This window comes from Saccoglossus kowalevskii, chromosome 1, assembly GCF_978046115.1.
Source record: "Saccoglossus kowalevskii chromosome 1, keSacKowa6.1, whole genome shotgun sequence".
Lineage (NCBI taxonomy): Eukaryota > Metazoa > Hemichordata > Enteropneusta > Harrimaniidae > Saccoglossus > Saccoglossus kowalevskii.
The window spans coordinates 44,018,564-44,039,582 of NC_140641.1; the positions used below are offsets into that span (position 1 = coordinate 44,018,564).

The 21,019-nt window shown below is 34.5% G+C and overlaps 2 protein-coding genes and 1 long non-coding RNA gene across 3 annotated transcripts; 2 read left to right on the forward strand and 1 right to left on the reverse strand.

Annotated features, from left to right (window-relative positions):
- Positions 1-1,181: 1,181 nt before the first annotated feature.
- On the reverse strand, positions 1,182-5,418 carry LOC146750914 (bifunctional 3'-5' exonuclease/ATP-dependent helicase WRN-like). The gene is made up of 6 exons (XM_085496443.1): positions 5,209-5,418; positions 4,690-4,837; positions 4,325-4,469; positions 4,045-4,215; positions 3,582-3,704; positions 1,182-2,568 (listed from the first exon to the last, which is right to left on the reverse strand). Exons 1-6 carry the CDS (start codon positions 5,380-5,382, stop codon positions 1,980-1,982), a joined length of 1,350 nt encoding a protein of 449 aa, XP_085352569.1. The 5' UTR covers positions 5,383-5,418; the 3' UTR covers positions 1,182-1,979.
- Positions 3,172-5,490, forward strand: LOC146750915 (uncharacterized). Its single transcript, XR_014928838.1, has 2 exons — positions 3,172-3,411; positions 5,368-5,490. It is a non-coding gene; the product is annotated as an uncharacterized LOC146750915 (long non-coding RNA).
- A 3,387-nt stretch (positions 5,491-8,877) lies between these two features.
- On the forward strand, positions 8,878-19,170 carry LOC102809562 (uncharacterized). Its single transcript, XM_085502860.1, has 11 exons — positions 8,878-8,940; positions 9,432-9,575; positions 9,877-9,954; positions 11,479-11,653; positions 12,058-12,143; positions 14,292-14,461; positions 15,170-15,261; positions 15,662-15,743; positions 15,971-16,017; positions 17,248-17,463; positions 18,617-19,170. The coding sequence occupies exons 1-11, from the start codon at positions 8,878-8,880 to the stop codon at positions 19,168-19,170; spliced, it is 1,707 nt and encodes a 568-aa protein (XP_085358986.1).
- Positions 19,171-21,019: the final 1,849 nt, after the last annotated feature.

Consider the following 21,019-nt stretch of genomic DNA (forward strand, 5'->3'; position numbering starts at 1 on the left):
CGGTTCTACAGTTGGTTACACTGGTCCAAGTGGTGACATTGGTCACGGTTCTACAGTTGGTTACACTGGTCCAAGTGGTGACATTGGTCACGGTTCCACAGTTGGTTACACTTGTCCAAGTGGTGACATTGGTCACGGTTCCACAGTTGGTTACACTGGTCCAAGTGGTGACATTGGTCACGGTTCCACAGTTGGTTACACTGGTCCAAGTGGTGACATTGGTCACGGTTCTACAGTTGGTTACACTGGTCCAAGTGGTGACATTGGTCACGGTTCCACAGTTAGTTACACTGGTCCAAGTGGTGACATTAGTCACGGTTACACAGTTGGTTACACTGGTCCAAGTGGTGACATTAGTCACGGTTCCACAGTTGGTTACACTGGTCCAAGTGGTGACATTGGTCACGGTTCCACAGTTGGTTACACTGGTCCAAGTGGTGACATTGGTCACGGTTCTACAGTTGGTTACACTGGTCCAAGTGGTGACATCGGTCACGGTTCTACAGTTAGTTACACTGGTCCAAGTGGTGACATTGGTCACGGTTCTACAGTTAGTTACACTGATCCAAGTGGTGACATTGGTCACGGTTCTACAGTTGGTTACACTGGTCCAAGTTGTGACATTGGTCACGGTTCCACAGTTGGTTACACTGGTCCAAGTGGTGACATTGGTCACGGTTCCACAGTTGGTTACACTGGTACAAGTGGTGACATTGGTCACGGTTCTACAGTTGGTTACACTGGTCCAAGTGGTGACATTGGTCACGGTTCCACAGTTGGTTACACTGGTCCAAGTGGTGATATTGGTCACGGTTCTACAGCTGGTTACACTGGTCCAAGTGGTACAGGGTGTGATATTGATATAATTGAAATGGAAATATCTGAAACATCTCAAGTTAGGAAAAGTAAGTTATGATGCTGATTAATAACTGTACCTTTTAATAGTAATTAAAGTTAGTGGTTGTATCCCCACACATGTGTGAAATATGTTTGACAAACACTGAATTTTCTACAACAGAATGTGTTTTCTAAATTAATAGCATTTGTAACTGAGATTTTTTGAATTTGTTGCAAATACTGACTTTCACTCCTTGGCATCCAGTCATTTGAGAAATTGTCCATAGTGTAATATCGGTAGTGTTATTTTTTTTCTCATGTGTAAACAAACATCACCCTTTAAATTTGTATGTGCTCATTTTTTAATAACAGTCTTCAGTGCTGGTATAGCTGCAGTGCTTCGATTTTTCATGATTTGCGGCCAGACTAGGGGATTTTACAATTTTTTATAGTGATCACAATAATTAATGTACTGTAGAATACTTTATTTTAGCTTGGAATTTATTTTCGCTATTTTCGCTGAAGGGATGATTCCGTGAAAATAAAATCCTATATTTCACATTAAACTCATCAAAAATCAGTGAAAATAAATTCCAAGCAAAACGCCCCAAAAGCCTTTTCAGCGAAAATTAATTCCAGTGAAAATAAAGTATTCTACAGTATTCTGCATATAATACAAAGTGTGAATGCAACTTTATCTAATTTAACACTGCTTTTGTTGTTGATAAAAACAGGCTTTTCTCATAATAGCACCAATAAGACATGTTTCAGGTGACAGGTAATGCTCAAGTGTGAAATATTTGTCCTATCTAATGGCTATAAAATGCTTTACATAACAAACAATTCTACTACACTAGAAAATTCTTCACATCGAAGATTGATTTGGTAATTTAGTCCATTGTCAATAGACACCTGAAGATGCTACGGATCTACTTGATGATGTTCCAGTTGCTCATATGATAATACTTAACAAGTCAAAACACAATTTTGTTGACAACTTTAATTACAACTTTAATTATTTTATTTATAAAACTAACATGTGCTTCTAATATTGTACTATCATTTTCCCTTTCAAACAAAATCAGTGGTCATCTTGTTTATTTCAACGAGAAAATTGGTAACTTAAAGCATCTTGCATCTTTTCATATTTGACTTAAAATACATTTTTTTTGGCAATTGCTACAGCATGTAGAAAATTCACAAGTACAACTACCATCATTAATAGCCCCTACGCAGGGATCTCGCTGGGCCATCACATCTAATGAATGAAGGTCCATCCCACTTACCACGAGCTGTTTCAAAATACTGTGACGTATGCAGGCTCCTGAATTAAGGCTTTTACACAGTGACAGCATGTCATCACTAATACGTCTTTTATTTAGACTCACCTTGGTAGCATAGAGGTGTGCTTGACCAATTCTGCCATCTCTGGCACATCTGCCAACTTGCTGCCAGTAAGCTAGTACAGTTTTACTAGCACCCCAATGAATAATATGATCTACATCATTGATTTGAACTCCCATGCCAAAAGCAATTGTGGTAATTAAACATCGAATTATACTATCTGTTTGTGGAAAAACACTGACTATTTTTTTTTCTGTATCGGCATCAATGGATGAGTGGAACATGTCAACAAGACGATTATCTATGATGTGGCTGTCACCAGACCAAGCTTTATCACCTAATTCAGTCATGACAAATTCGTAGATGTCTGCCACTTGTGTCATGGTCCTATGAGTAAAGAACCAAAGAGAACATGGAAAATTAGTATCAGACAAGCTATGAGTGTGTTTATAATTGTGTTTATAATCATTCATTAGCCGTATTTATGGATGCTTATGATTGTCCTATATTTTTACTGAATGTTAATCTGTGGTCTTATTTCCTGTTAAATAGGGGGGGGGGGTTATTAAGTAATCATATATTTCATGTAATGCTAAATAGAGTGAAACTTAATGCTATTTTTTCTGAATAGTTATGGGGTTTCAATCAGCAGTAATATAATTTTTTAATAGATAAGGTGTCCCATGTTATTTTTCTGGATAGTTGAGTGTCACATTCAATGCTCAGTCAAATTTCAGGTAGCATTTTGTGATAATTACAGTGAAGCTAATCATATTACTGTCATTGTCCTTTCTCTTAAAAAGGCTATAAGCCATAAGGCTATGAATACTCAACAGTCAGGGACCTTGTGTGGTACATTATATTCTTTACCAAAATTGTTCATGGAAATAACTTAGTGAATAGTTTTGACCTTTTTGATAAAAATAATTTTGGCTTTTTATTGAAAATGGCTAGATAATGTGCTTTCAATAATTCAAACAGCTGTAGCTGATTCATAACAACCACCAGATTTACCCTTAATTTATAAAACCTTGGTGATATGTATGCTGGCCATGTCATGCAACTACTGTATTTTCTCTATTAGTACCACATCAACATGATTATAATGTAAATTCTATTAACCATTTATCACTGGTTTATGGCTGCATGGTTTTGATTGATTAGAAGCCGATCAGAGATTGTGTTGCAGGTTTTATTAAGGCACTGCAGGATGATTAGAGAAGACAAAAGGCATGTATACCATATATATCTGGTCAAAGTAGGTGATCTATAAAGTAACAAATACTAATTTTGGATTCTTTGCACTTCCAGTGTCAATGTGCATCTAATGGGAGCAATACGGTATCTAAAATCTATTTCATGACTTAAATTTCTATTAAAATGGAAAAAGGAAGGCTGACCTGCAGTATATTATAGCTTTTTTTGCCTTTGATCCAAAAGTAGCAATATGCTGTGTATACCAAAGAAGCTCTTCATGTATTTTCATACCTGATTGTGACTTATAATATAGCTTTATATTAGGCCTGAAAAACACATTGGAGAGAGTGGATTATTCATGTCATATTGGTGTCATATTAATTAACATGATCATAACTTGTGTTATAGGTTTTACAGCTTGGATGAATAATATTTGGGCCAACAGATCATTTTCCATATCAGCAACAGATAATTACAATGTGATTGGTGTCACTGTATTAAAGCATTGATTGTTCTCATAAAGTTGTATGATTAGAAAAGTTAATGTTGTCTGTAACATTTAACATTTATGTCTGTATGAATATTATGCTACAAATTTGACAATAATTTTCTGCATTGATGAAATGGCCAAAGTTATTCCAAATTCAAACACATGTAAATTCTCACCTGTCAGGAACAATGGCAACAGTCTTCACCTCCTCCTCATCCAACAGTAAAGTTGACAAAATATTCTGTCTCATAGACTCTGTTGCAGTTGCTGTCAAGACTAGTATTGGGCAAGTTGTAAGGCTACGAAGCACAGTAACTTGCTTGTAACTAGGCCTGAAATCATCACCCCTATTTATGAGAATTGAAAAGCGAATACAGTTCAGCCACATATTAGGAACCACAGTTGATTTATTTTATTGTTAATTTACTTATTAAAAATGTAAATCAACCAACTCACCATTCCACAATACAATGTGCCTCATCACATGCCAAAAGACATAATCTTTCTTTGTAATGGGCATTGCCCAACATTGTCCTCCAGGGATCTCGTACAATTGACTCCGGGGAGCAAAATACCACACTGTACTGTCCTTCAATGATATCTGTTTAAGAATTAATTTTGTTAAAGAAAATCCATTTAAAACAAACTTATGGCATTGTATATGTTGCTCATTTTATGTTCAGGAATTAAATTAATAAAGATAATGATTTGATAGTTCATATTAAGTTTGAAATAAAATATTAATTACTAGTTTTGAAAAGAACATAAATTGTAAATATTCAATTTATTGGAGATGGTACAAAGAATGTTTTTCTATTTACTTTTTATGTCTATGGATGACATTTCAGCCAGTTGCATTATACTGACAGCCTTCACTCCCCGCTCTCTCCATATTGTCATCTGATTGAGCATTAGACTCCTCAATGGGGAAATCACCAAACCGATGTGTGGATTTTTTTCTGGGTACATCTAATAAATTCAATAAAGAAGAATTATCCTTTGTTGATATTAAATATAATGTTACTATTATAAATTTCATGGATGTTTTTTATATGAAATGAAAAATGGTTGAAACAATCTGACCAATCACAACTCATTAAAGGATTTGGGAAGGTCAATCGGCCAATGATTGCAGGTAGCATGCAGAAGATTGTGGTTATTTTTATGTGTGTTACAAAATTGATCCTACAGCCATTTAAAGCCATGCATCTTCAATGGGTAACCATTCCATATTTTATAAATTCATTCCATGAAATTCACTGTATTAATCTCCTTGAAATTGACATGCCTTAATATATTATAATAATTATATATGAGAATTTAATTAAACAAAATCTTACCTCATCCACTAATAGCTGAGGTACAACAAAGCAGTCGCTTTTCCCAAAACCAGTTGGTAGAACACCAAATGTGTGCATATTTTCAAGAGCAACACTATTAAAAATAATTTTTTGCTCTTCTTTAAATTCATAATTGAATTTATATTTGCTTTTTACCAGGTTAAGGTTATCCATGGTGAAAAAACGAAAGTAAAATTGAAAGTGCTTGTTGGCCAGAGGGATGCTGGGAAAATTGTAATTTTTTAATTTTTTTTTATTAAATAAAGTAAATTCTTAAGGCAATTTATTTATTTATATATTTATATGTTTATTATTATAAAAGTTGCATGAAATTGGCTGATACAATAATTTTCCGAAGAAAAAAAAATCTACGCACATGCGTTTGATAAGTTGATGCTCTTTTGTTTCAACGGGATTTGGCGCAAAGGCTTGTTGGTAATCTCGAAGAACAAGATGGCGGCGTACATTTTCTGTTGATAGATAGAGTTTCGTTGGAAAATTTCGGTTTGATCGACACTTGCAGGAAATCGTCTGTAATTTCGCTTTCAGATGAGGTATTTGTAATAGTTTGACGTATCGGCCTACTTATTTTTTGGTTGCAAAGCTAAATACCTCTTAAATCGCCCAAAACAGCCCTTCACATAGTGTCGAATCCCCGGTCTATGCGACTTCTCAGGACTGTGGGGACCGAATGATCAGCGGAAGAAGGCCAACCTACAGGACTGTACTCAGGGCTAGCAATCGGGTAGATCAAACTGTATTGAATACGTATGCATGTATATACTAGGCCACTGTTCCTGACAGAGGGACTGTGACTAGACTATTTCGCTTATTCCCGGCGTCCTTTGCGAATGGCAGGTAGGACGCCGTATTGTTCGGTTTTCAGGCCGGAAGGCACGTGACTGAGTGACGTAAATTGAAAACATTCCAAGTTACGTTCTGCGTAATAACGTGTCTGTAATACTACAATGAAGCCATGCTCATACATCCTGCCTGCTTAGACTTACATATTTGAGATGTTTCTGACATTCCTCGCTATTTCTGTGCACACTTATAGCAAAAGAAACAGTTTTTTTATTCGCCCAACTTTCGAAAGTAAAAGGAAACCCCTGAACGGCCACGAGCGTAAGCGCTGACGTAAGGTGAACAAGCAACGAGAAAGTGATGGACCAATCAGAATGCCGCATTCGTTACTAGTTACCGGCCTCTTGTGGCTTGGTACGCTATGACACTTGAGGCGGGAACCAGTCAACTAGACTATCCTCGGGGGCGGACATCCGGGCATTTTCACCGCTTGGCAACCCTGGCGGTTAAAACAAAGGCCAAAAACTCGCAGAAAACGATACTTTTGGATGATGGTTGAGACTCCCCTGAACAGTATAACACGATTAGCCCTACGTGTGTAACATATCTAAATTTAGTTGTTCAGGATTACTTCAAAGTTGAGTTTGTGTTGTTTTCTCGAATTTTCACCGGCTCGACCGGCATTCCACAGCAGCGCGAAAAGAGCCCATAGAAATGCATGTACAGTGGTGTGCGTCTTAGCAACGTGGAACGTCTTGTGACGTAGCTCCGCCCCCGAGGATATGATATTCTTACTTCCGGGACGGCAATCGCACCAGAACGAACGTACGAGGGCGCTGTTATATGTTTTCCTGTGTCGTTTGGCGCATGTTTTTGGATTGTGGCCGAATTGTATACTGCCTGTTTGACAAACAAAGTAAGTTTTTAATGAATTTCCAGTTCTTTAATGATTACAATTGTCATATAGCTTTTGATGGGACAGATACATACTCGCGATTTCAGCTCATGGCATGAAAATAATTGGGTCTACAATGATGACAATCGGCGATATTGTCAAACAAGCGTGGCACACAGTTGACCGAGAGTTAAACAAACCATGCAGATTTCGATCCAGCTCGCACCAAAACCAACTCGCACCAGACCAACTCGCACCAATGCTAACTCGCACCAATGCCAACTCGCATCAAACCAACTCGCCCAAGATTATATTTCTAAGCATTTGTGTGTTTCGCTATGTCCCGGGCTAGGGACGTTTCTTGGATAATAAAAAAATTACCTAAAGTAGGCATAGTTAGTCCATGAGAGATGGACGCTGCACGGTGTTTACTCGCTTTGATGTATGTGCGTTGCCGCCACCAGATTACTGTTAATCCAGATCGTGTCTGCATAATTTTCTGTCCACGGGGAACGATGATGGTGTCTGTACCATGCCTTTATATATTTTTTGGAACAACATACAAGCATGTTATATTTAACTTATATTCAAAAACTGATACAAACAAGCTCACAGACACCTAGTTTAAAATCAACCTCCTTTCTGTTGCAAACTTGTAACATGGCAACCATGGGACATGCCCATGAACTCAAGATTCTGCATGGATGACTAAATAGAAAAAGTTAAGTTTAAAAATATGCTCATCATCATCTTATCAAACAACTTGCATAAAGAGTCAGCTGTTTCAAGAGGTGTGCAAATGACTGTAGCTTAGGTAAATTATGTATGTTCATTAATTCATTGATGTGTCTCATTCTAGAAATGGCTAGTCAGGAAACTGTCATACAGAATTTAAGAAGCCCAGATATACAGCGTGCAGTACAGAATGTCTTCAGTAGACAAGTGGCACCAACAGTATCATCAAGTAGAAGGGCATGTCGGAGAAGTTTTCAAGGGAATGTTGGACCCACTAAGAAAAGGAAAAAACTAAACTTAAAAATAAGTGTGTTACCTCTTATAAGAGAAGTTTTGAATAAGAATAAATCCTCATGGTCAGGAAGACCTGTTTTGTCAGCTGATTTTTGTTTTGAGCAATCATGGGATGAAATCAAAGTTACTCAAGAAATTTCTGATGTTTTGCTTGATCAGCTTGGTCATACAGATAAATTTATTTATGTAGACTACAAGCAAAGAGGTGACCGTATTGTCTCCAAGCGTATAAGTTCCAACATATTCACGTACAGTGCACAGGGGGTATGGTCAATCAAATCTTCATGTAAAACTGTGTATATAATGTTAACATCACCAATCCCCCCTTCAGTGATATTAAATGATTTCATTAACAATGATAGTGTTGATGATAATGATGGAGTTGATGACAATGATGGAGTTGATGACAATGATGGAGTTGATGGAATTGATGACAATGATGGTGTTGATGACAATGATGATATTGAAAATGGATGTACCGGTACTAGAACAACTGTTACTTGTGAACTAACAGAAACTGTAATTGATACTGATTCTGACACAAATACAAATGAGGCAGGAGTGAGTGGTACATCTGTGAAACCAAAAGAAATAATAAGCTTCGCCAGTGTTACTGCACATTTTCCAACACACCAACAAACATTTAGAGATATTTGTATATCTGATGAGTTGTTGCCAAAATATGGTATGTATATTTTTTTTTTATTTCATGTTAGCACTTAAGTTTTTGACATCAGTTAACTTTTATTGCCGGTAATATTGGCATGATGGTTAGATATCATGTTTTTTCAGTATGATTACAGTTATGATTGCATTAAATGTTCCCTGTCTAACCATTTTATAAATTATATACATATCACACTATACTAGGTATGCTAAATATAAATAACAACTGTACGTTAAACACAGTCATAACAATTCTGCAGTGTATACCAAACTTCATGAACATCATTTGCGATACAAGTGATTTGGATACTAAACCAGTCATTTCATCACTGATTGCGGTGAGTGTTATTTTGTGATCATAATTCTGCCATTGGAGCTGGAGGAAAACATTGATTTTTGACTCTTGTGTGTGAGGCAAACTATGGGAGTCTTTACTGTTAGTTAGTCTGTCCCACTGACATCTTGAGAAACGATTATCAAAGTTTTTTTAATTTATATTATTGATAACTAACAGGGACTATGCAATGTAATTATTTTTTGTTTTTGTTTTTATATTTCTGTTAGTATTATATACTTCAATACTGTGAGTCAGATTACTTTGTGCAACTCAAGGAGCTATTATAATAGTAATCACAAATTTGTAGTTAATTTTAATCAACATAGTAGATCTACCTCCATGATCTATATAAACTTTTTTGAAACATTTTATATGCCAGCTGCATGTACTTTCCTTTTTATACAATTGATCTACATGTATAATAATTACTACCTACAAAGATGCTGTAATGGATCTGCTCATGATTTACTTATGAATTAATATGTATTTTAGGTCATGTCACTCAGAGGGGAAATGGATAGTACCTGTTTTAAATATGCATTGGATTCTTTGTTAGACAAATTGAATGTTAATGATAATCAGGATTTTGATGAAGTTTTTGGTAGACTTCTTGATGTCATGAGTAGAGAAAGTGAGGTATGTTATTATTATGTGTGGTTGATATTTTATAGCATAGCATATGTGTAAATGAGTTGTTTCACAAATGTTGTATATAATTATCTAGATTGCATTCTTTAATACATGTTTGCAAGATTTGGGGATGATTTATTAACCATTATAATTATCCCATTTCTAATAGATAACAATCCCATATAAGTGTTGTGTTATTTTTCAATTGCTAACCTACACTTTAGTGCCTTCAGTATGTATTTATGTATTAATTAACAATTAGTCACTAAACAATTAAATTATAACATAAAATGTATCTATTTTACAGGTTATTAAAGAGGTGATTCATACTGTGTTTGTTGGTAAAAGAAGCAGGTTGTGGTTATGTCCAGGTTCTGAAGATGGTGTAATTGAACATATGAATCAATATATCCTTTCTGCTCTGTGTGTAGAGAGTACTTATTAGTCCACGTTCAGATGCAGTTTGAAAACAGGGACTTACACAATGTATGGATGAACCTCTGTGCATGTGTGCATTCAGATCTATATCTTAGATATGCCTAGGCCAATTACATTCAAACTTCACACATACAACATACATATTATGCATTATTATACTAATGCACATCAATTTTTTCACAATCAGATTCAAAATGACTGACTGGCAACCATTTATATTTAATGAATGTGGTTCTAGTGCCATATCTCAGACCTGCTTTTGCTATTATGTCAAAATTTTATATATTCATTATGCATCTGGTCATAGATATACAGATGTATTCAAAATGGCCGACCAGTGGCCATTTTGTTTCAATTAATGCAGGGCAATATCTCTCAGTATGAAAAAGTACTCATTTGATGATCAGATAAAAGATGACTAAATGTCAACCATTTTAATGATAAAAAATCATCTTATTCAAGCATCAGCTTCTGGATCCATACTTCTGACATGTTGATGTTTCAACTATATTACTATAAACAAACCTAGCTGCATATGAGAAACACATTATATTTTCGATCAGTGACGTGGTTTGCCCACCGTCTTGGAATTAGTTAAAACCGAAAACGGCCATTTTGACCACTTTCTGGCGGTCTAGAAGTCCAAATTGTTGTGTTGCTTCTGTAACCCATGCCCATCTTCAATGAGATTCAAGAACATAAGAGGTCACATGACTTTTGTCGCTATTTTTTTTTTTAAAAAACGATGCTAAATCCTTTGAAAAACTTCTTATCATAAAGTTGCAGACCGATTGACATGAAATTTGGCATAATCCATCTACATGCCTAGCTCTTTCAATTTTGAGCCCCAAAAACTGATTGGTCAATTGGTTTGGCCACCATTTTGTATTATTAACAAAAATTACCAACAGTTTAGGCATTTCTTTCTCATTGATACTTCAATGCTGATTTTTTATATAACATGTCTGATCATAGATACATTTTCCCAACTGAATGGCACATGGTTAGTTCTGTGGCTGGGCGCCCATGGGGTTGGGGCTTCTGTTAAGCCTCAAGCACTGTTGCAGTTAGGAAGATGAATCCTGTGCTATTATATTGGTATCAACACGCCATTCAATGAGTATCTGCAGATAACTTTTCTGATAATTCTGCTTGGACCCCACCAATGCTGCTTGCAGCTTTAATTTAGTATTTGTTTTCATAGAATAAATTTTTAGCTATATTCAAATTATGCATTATAACTGCTGAGCTATTGTTCAAATGTAACATTATTATTACCCTATAAAGTTATGCCATGGACAATGGTTGATATAGCTGTTAATAAATCAATCTTATTTTAGAGTGTGTGTTAACAATCATTATGTCGGGTTGGGGAACTTTTAAGGTTGTTACACAGGTAAAATCACATGCATTACACTATCACATGCATAATGTATTAATGCTGAATTAGCTTGCAATATATAATCCTTAACCTAAATCACCACCCTGGTTTTCTTGCCATATTCCATTTGTATTTGAAGGAATGCTTCCATCACTACCTAGTTTGCTTAATGCTGTTTTGACAAAGAGAAAATTTTATACATTTTCTGATATGGCAAATCATGTACAAGAAGATTTTAAGAAGAATTCTGTTGCAGTGTCCGAAGGTATCTGTTGATTACATAATTGAGGCTATTTATTTTCCAATAATTACTAGATATATCTCACTCCCATTGTCCCCATTTGTGTCATTGTCATATTTGACTCTCATGAAGAAGCACACACTATGAGTCATTGCAGTTATGTATATAGTGTGTCTGTATGTGTGTCTGTTTGTCTGTTCCACAGAAACGTCAAGAACCACATGATGGTTTTTGGATGAACTGGATGCCTAGATGCTCTGTCTGTTCACTTGTACATTTGTACCATATTATCTGACAGGCAGCTTGTTTACATTGGCTTTAATCTTAAATTTATTTTAATCAGACTCTTTAAATTGTACTTATTGATGATGATTTTAATTTTAATAATTAATTAATTAATTAATTAAAGCATATTATATTTATTTCAGATTCATTGATGCAACATGTTGATTTTTGGACTGAATGTCCTTGGTTATTTTGTGTTATAATTGAACGTCAAGTAACTTCTGGAAAGGTAATATTGATATTTATGATACTCAGTTCATTACAACTATATTGATTAACTATATTGGCATTATGAATATTTTGATCAATATTAGAAGGTGTCTTGTGAATGATTGATCTTGAGGTATAAAAACAAAGGCACACACATCCCAAAAAATTAGATATGTTATTGGATAGAGAGGATAATTTAAACAATCAAAAAGTCAATTTTATTAGCTTTGCTCAATTTTATCAAGTGGAGCTTATCATATGAGCGATTATACGTCGTCAACTTTTTAAATTTTTCGACTTCTTTTTGAAAGTTACATTTTTATATTGCTTTGATACTTGGTGTATATGTACCTTTGATTTGTTCATTTCATGATATCTTTAATTCTCTAATTTTGATGAATATTTTTGTTAAAAATTGATATTTTTGAATTCTTGTTAAAAACCACAAGTCTGATTGCTTTGATGTTATACATGTAGGTACTCCGATAAACTTCTTTCAGATTTGTTCATTTTCTAAAGATATCCTTCAATGCTTTAACTGAAATGTGCATTGCTAACAGTGGAGCTATTTCAGCCACGAGGCTGCTTGTTATACATGCAATTCTGGAATATCATCAATTTTTGACTCCCATGTGCGAAGCACACAGTCTTTGCAGTTAGTGTGACATGTATGTGTGTGTTTGTCCGTCTGTTTAACTCATATCTAAAGCACCACTCATTGTATTTTAATGGGATTTGGTACCTAGATGCTCTGAACTAATGTGCAGATTTGAATACTTTGGGTAAAGATCATATTAATGTGCATATTAATTTCCTAATTTGCATAATGATTATCAATTTATGACTTCTCCACAGATATCTCAAGTACTTATCATCACATTTTAATGAAACATGGTACATAGATACTCATTAATAGATACATATTAATTATCTAATTTGCATAATTAGTTAATTTTCAGCTTTTCCACTGATCCCTTGAGTAATAATCATCAGATTTCAATAAATCTAGGACTATATGCAGAGACTCAATTAGTTGTGGTAAATATTTATGCATATTAATCACCTAATTTACATAATTAAACAATAGTACTGATGACAATTTCAAATTAGTGTAATAATTCATAATTGTTTTGTTCTAATCATATTTTAATGAAACTTGGTACATAGGTGGTCTGTTAAATTTTGCAGACCTTAATAGTTTTACACTCAAGTCTGTTCTTTTTTTTTTTAAATATTTTTTTGGTGCCAGGCGACAGTTCCGGACATTGAGTGTCACTGTTGTCTCTCCTGACTTTTTTTCTGTATGTGCACATTGCAAGTGCTAGTGACGACACATATTTAGTGCATTTTGCCACAGAAGTCATATTCATGTTTGGGACTACATGACAGGGCTGTGTGGCCATTTCTCTGTCAAATGGCAATTTGTAATGCGCTATCCTGGTGTCAACCAGGCCCGGTCGAACACAAGCACCTGCGGACCTTAACCAAGGTTCCCCCAAAGTCGCATTCGTTAGTGAATGAATCGCGGCCAGTGGAATTGACTTGCCCATTGAGTCTGTGGCACACTCACCCAGGGTAGGGGTCGACCCTTTTGATGTTCAGCCTAAGTTAGGATTTGATCTTGGGTCTACCGATCATGAGTCTGGTGCAACAACCACTATGCTACCAGTGACCGGCAAGTCTGTTCTTATTAATTACCTGATTTGCATAATTAGTTTTCAGCTTCAATTTTTTAAGTACAAGTAATTTTGAATTAATTTTTTAATGTGTCTCCAATACTCTCAGCACACATGAGGACTTTCTAAGCTTTCTTTGATTTATTTATGCATTAGCTGAATTCGTTACCACAATGTGCTTATCAGATAGCTTGTATTCCCTTTTACTCTTTGTATGAGTATGTTGGTGTGTGTGAAATGTCTGTTCTTCTGACATATCATCCCACTTGTCATGTTTCAATTAAACTAGATACATGTTCTGGGGAAAAAAACATGAGAAAACGTTTGTTAATGATGTATATAGACAGTACTCGTAATGGTTATATCTGTAAAACAAAACAGGCTGTCCTGACATGGTGGAAACTAAATTAAGAGTAGTGACAGAAGTGAATTAGGTCTCTGCAGGATTTTATGACCTTATTTTAATATTATACAATTTTTCATTAATCTAGAATAACAGCTCTGTATGTGTACCACAAGAGCTACCATGTGAAGATTTGGAAAGTCCTATGAACTTCATGGCACACTATTCAACAACTAATTTGCATTTAGTTGCTGCAGTTGTTCATTCAGAAATAAGGAACCATTATTTTGTATTAACAAAAAGAAATATGTCAGAATGGTATGTAATAATTAATTTGTATCTGGTTTTGCTATATAACACTTTTGATCGATAATTACAATGAAATAGTATGTAAATAATGTTTCTTGTAACAAACAGGATACAATGTCAGAAAGCTGACATTTAAGTATTGAAATTGTTTTGATGAGTTAATTCAGCAGAGTGTTTCATCATGGGGATCTGTTATTATTATATATTTTCTTTTATTTCAACAACCAGGGAAACCTCTGGGTACCCCCATGTCTATGAATAATACATTTGCCTGTAAAATTAACATTTGTGTGTAACAAATAACAATCATCAAATAAATACAAAATTATAATAAATATTTAACAGACTTTTTGAATTGACTATTTTTAAAATTATGCAGTAAAGATCATTGAATACATTGTGAAAGAAAATCTAATCAGAATCATCAGTGTCAGTTAATAGCTCTTGAATGTTTAGCAAGAGCAACATATAAAATGAGAACTTAAAGTTGAAGATTGTGATAATTATTTTGCTGCCTGCATAATTAATATTGAAATTTAACATTCTATGATATATTTGTGCATTAATTGGCTCATAGGGTGCTGTAAATGTGATATCAATGTCCTAGTGTGAGATCTTCCACACTATAGCAGAGAGATATCAGCCCTTGATGTTATATGCATGTATTAATACATGAAGTAAATAATTAATAAATTTTTGTTTTGGATGTTTTTCTAGGATTATGTATGATGATTCAAAAATAAGTGTTTTCACAATGACAGGTGAGCTGTGGAAGTATCTCCAAGGTGGCAATCGTAATGATTCAATAGATATCCTTTTTATCTTGGGCATTAAGCCCAGAGCATCTTGTGTTCAAATTTATCCCAATAATATCTAAATGGCATAGATACCAACAACAATGAAATTCATGTACCCTCACCGCCCTGCAGCTATTATAAATATTATCTCTATAGGCTGTTAAGTATACTGGTGACATTACTAGAGATTTATATACAGTTTTGTTAGTACGAATCACACAGGACTGTGATCATAATTGCAGCCTCTTTGCAACGTTCTTACAAGGATTATTACTATCACAATTTATTCATTCTGATTCTCAGTGTATTTAACAGACCAAAATATTACCCTTAAGGTCATGCCAAGGTCAACCATAGTTCAAATTTACAATTATGTCTCATTAAGAATGTCTTTAACCTTAACTTAAAACACTAGCTGCATTTTATGCTTTGAATAATGTATTCAATGCTGAACCAGTTGTCGATCTTGAGGCATTGAAAATTGCCTTAGAAAGGTGAGGTACACTTATTAAGATGGTTAATTTATTAATGTCTGTCATCTTCGACTTCATTTTCAATATTGCATTTTCTAGCCCTCACCAATTTCAATACTTCACATTGGTACTAATTGTGAGCATGGTTCACTTTGTGACAATGTTATATAACTGATGATAATACTTCTTGATTAATCATTATCATCAATTATTAGAAATCCAAATAAAAAAATTCTATTTACCGGTAGGTTGAAGTTGAAAGTAGCATCTGAGTCATGGATATCACGAACTGGTTGTAAGTGTATAATCTTTCTCATTTAATAATTTAGTAATAAAAAAAGTATGCAAGCAGGATTACTCAAAGAGTTATTGATTCTCAGGAGAGATTGTGAACCAATTCACCAAATTTGTTATAGAGAGAAATATGGTTGCCATGAAAACAGCATGTTGTAAATTGTTTTTCAGTGATAGCCCAAATTGTCATGACATAATGAAGAGGAGTAGCCTTGAAAACTAGTTCTAATCAGTTAGATGTATGTTGGTTGAGATCTAGAAAGGGCGGTTCAGTTTATTAGTGTCTGTTTGAACACAATTATTTTTCTTCTTCCACAGTTTTTTGTAACCCTAGAACTTGAACACTATTGTGCATTAACTTTGAACCTTCTCAAGCACATTGAGGACTATGAGTACTGGTGCACCTAACTTTCAAATTTTTAACTGGTTTGGTAGCTATTTTGGAGTGAAGTTATACAGGAAGTGGTTATTTTGAACCCGTTCTGAGGGTCAAGGCATTTTGAATTTTTAGTGGTATCATTATTGGTAATCAACTCTGCTAGGATTGCCCTTGAAGTCACTTTTGTCTGTCAGTGTGTGTGATTTCCAGTGTCTTCACGTAATTATTCTTCTGAGAAAATAGTGTGAATTTTCACCAGTACACATTATTTTTTTGCCAGGGCCGATTTTGTTGACTTGGTTAGTTCTTTCATACTCTCCCTTTAGTTTAGTGGTAAAATCTGAAAAAAAAATCCCTGGCCAGTTGTTGCCATGGCAACATCAAACAAACATTAGTTAGTCATGTAACCCTTTCAGTTTTGTTTTTTTCCTGGAAAGATGACAAAAAACACTTGGAACACATTGATCTGAGATTACCGGTACCGGTAGTTTTTTTCGCATCTATGTATAATGCTTTTTATAAAGGTCTGTGTGATTGGTCACATAGTTTGGGAGCCATCTTTGATTTCTTCTAAACAAGAAATATTTTTTATATGCCACATTAATCCAATTATTTTGAAATTTGCCATGTTTGTCTTCTTCAGACAGCAAACTAACAATTCGGATCAGATTTTCCACCTTGAATTTGAATCTTGAATTTTTGCCAAAACAGGCAACAATTTTGGGCATTTGTGTCTCATGAATGCTTTAATAGATCAATTTGCTATTATCATGTATGACAAAACAATAGAGAACAATAACAAATCAAATTGTCTTAAACTATGTGCATCACAATTAATTATATTTTACACAGTGAAAACTCAAGAAGTTTTTGATGCAGTTGATGAAACATTGAAGGATATTATTGGGTTGGAATCAATAAAGAGATCCATAAAGTCAATAATAAGAAGACATTCTTTAAATCTGTTACGAAAGACTGTTGGTGGTAATCCAAGGGAGGAACCTATGAACTTTTTGTTTTTGGGTGGCCCTGGCACATGTAAGACCACAGTAGCAAGAAAGTTGGCAGGTAAATATGACTTTTCATCAATTAATTCATTTATAATTGCAATTTTGGCTAACTTAGTTGCAAAATAAAATTAAGCCATAAAACATGACATATTTTCAGTGGCAACAAATAAAACCATGTTACCATGTTAATTATTTGTTTCTCAAGATAGAAACAATTTCAACATTCAACTAATTTAATTGAAAAATGTATTAGAGGCAAACTAGCTTACACTATAAATATGCTAACTGCTAACAGAATGATGAATGATGTAACAGATGAAATGTGCTTCAGTCATTCTATTTGTACTAAAATCCTAAAATAAATATTTTTTTTATTTGTTTTCGAGAAAGTATATAAGATCTTGCAATAAACATGAATGATTTCAATATTTGGTCATTGATGGCGCTGTTTATAACACAGAACTAAAGGTTCAATGACACTCCAAGATTTTTTTTTTTTTTAAATTGAGCTTAAATTGTTTTCAGTTAACTTTATAACGGCTATTGCAATTTAATGAACCTAAAAACAATTTTTATTATAGTCAAAAGGACATCACTTTTCACATAAGAAAAAGATCTTTTTCATGACATGACTTTTCCATGAATTTTTTTGAAGTATGATCCACAATAAAATCTAGTGAATAACATTGCTTTGGTGTTTGCGGTGTACATAATATTAAGTTGTGAACAATTTGTTTGATGAAGTTGATATGTTTTTTAATAGGCAGAACTAAACTACATGTACATTTTTGTGGGTTAACCTTTTCACCTCCAGTTTCCTTTTTTCATCACAAATTTATAAAATAGTCCCGTTTATAGTCTGCACTTTCCTTTAAAAGATTGTGACAAAAATAGCCAAATATTGTCAGTTGGCTCTAAAATAAGGGTTCATTTCCAGAAGAAATTTAAAAAAAAGTGCAGAAATATTTAGGCAAGAAATTCTAGTGGTGAAAAGTTTAACAACATTTTGTCTTGAGGCCTAATGACTTTTTTTTTAAATGTTTGTTTCAAAATTCATACGTAGTTTTCAATCAATTTTTTTTAATTTATTTACCAATGCAAATGTCTTTTCATTTTTTCCTAAATTTCAGAACTGTGTCTAATTCACTTTAGCAATTTCAATACTCATAAACTCTGTAATCTTTGACATGGAGTTATGTATTTGTTAATAGGTTGCCTCAACTTAGCCGGAATAATTGATAAGAACATAACCATTGAAGTCCAGAGAGACGACTTGGTAGGGGCGCATATTGGGCAATCAGAGGAAAAAACAAACAAGGTTATCCACAGTGCCAAAGGTGGTATACTGTTTATAGATGAAGCCTACACACTTTTCAAGGCTAGAAGTGTCAATGATTTTGGGGTAGATGCCATAAATACCCTAATGAAATACATGAATAATGATATCCCGACATATAGTGGGTCATTTCCAATCATAATTTTGAGTGGTTACACTCAGCAAATGGAAATTTTTCTTAACTCCAATCCTGGATTAAGAAGAAGATTTCGTACACCTTGGTATTTTCCAGATTACAATCCTGCTGAACTTTCAAACATTTTTGTTAACGAATGTATGAAGCAAGGATTTATATTGGAATCATATTGTCAGCACAGGGATTTTCTTACCAAGGCATTTTCTATGTTTCCATTAGCACTTAGATCAGCTATGAATGGATCATTATGTACAAAGTTATTAACATCAATAAAAGATTGTATTGATTCCTGACTTGAGGAAACGCAGATAACACACTGTTCAAACATCAGTATTCACAATACTTTAAACCAGATAACAAATGACGATATAATGACATCAGTCAGCCACATGTGTACAAGTGTCAGAGAAGTGCCATGTATGCCTGAAGACACACAGACTAATTACACGACTTTGGAGACTGACACACAGACTGATTACACGACTTTGGAGACTGACACACAGACTGATTACGCGACCATGGAGACTGACACACAGACTGATTGCACAACTTTGGAGACTGACACACAGACTGATTACATGACTTTGGAGACTGACACACAGACTGATTACATGACTTTGGAGACTGACACACAGACTGATTATACAACTTTGGAGACTGACACACAGACCGATTACGCGACCTTGGAGACTGACACACAGACTAATTATACAACTTTGGAGACTGACACACAGACTGATTGCACAACTTTGGAGACTGACACACAGACTGATTATACGACTTTGGAGACTGACACACAGACTGATTGCACAACTTTGGAGACTGACACACAGACCGATTACGCGACCTTGGAGACTGACACACAGACTAATTACGCGACCATGGAGACTGACACACAGACTGATTGCACAACTTCAATTAACACACATGCACCAAAGAAAAAATACAACACAAGATCCTCAACACGACATGTGTATTGAAGACCATACATAGTGGTTTTGTTTTTTTATAATACATTGATTCCTGAAGCCGCACAAGTGACTTTAAATAATGTCACATTTGTAATATACGCAAGGGTTTACATATTGCACAGAACTTTTAGTTTCATGTTTTACATTCAATTTTTTTTTATGCTTGGCTGTCATCAAAAATGATCGACCGAAGATGAGCTCATGGATTGACCACACCTATCGGTGTCCATCAACTTTTTTTCATTCAAGTGACTGGATTGTCTTGCTATTCATAGCACTACTACATGTACCTGGGATGGTCCTATCTCAGATTTGTTTCACGACAACACATCACATGTAAACTTTAATTTTTTGGGAATATTTTTGTCATCTATGGTTAAAAAAGATTTTTTCCACAACCTCTTTTTAGATTGCTTTGCAATTTGGCATGAATGTTGTTAACTTGGAATATCAGACTTATTTTCATGATACCAAATGCAAGTATCTATTTTTGCCTTCTTTTCTGAAACCGCCTGCCATGGACTGGTCCTCTCTCAAGTGTTTTGAAGTTATGATTTTTCTGTTATTTTTTTCACTTTCCCACACGTTATGTATAATGCATGGATTCCAGTAGTAATGCAACTATACACATTGTTTTGGAAAATGAACTGGATGGGCAATGTCATTTGAAGATTTATACCCTTGCTGATTTTATTAGGGTGATATTGAACAGTGATGGTGGGAGGGACTAAAACATTTCAAAATCTTCAAAGCCAGGTCAGGGTCATCTCAAATAATGACCAAATAATGGGTAAATATATTCTGGTAATAGTGTCAACAACTTTATAATTCAGCTTCAATTTTCTATACACTCTCAGAGTAATTTAATAATTGACATGCCTTAGGGAGAACCTTAAATATGACTTGCAAATTTTCTCAATACCAAATTGCAGTAAAAAATGTACATGTATCTTTGCTACCCTAATATTTGTTTTCTTTTATCTCTTCTGATGGGAGGAATGAACAAGAATTTTTTTCAAAAATTGTCTGTGATGCACAATAGAGACTATTGTTTCCTTTACATACTGCCAAAGTATGGAAAAAAAATGTACTTTGTAAGTTATACATATATGTAATATGTTGTAAACAAACCGTTTTCCATAGCTGCATGTGTTCAGTTGACCCAGACAGA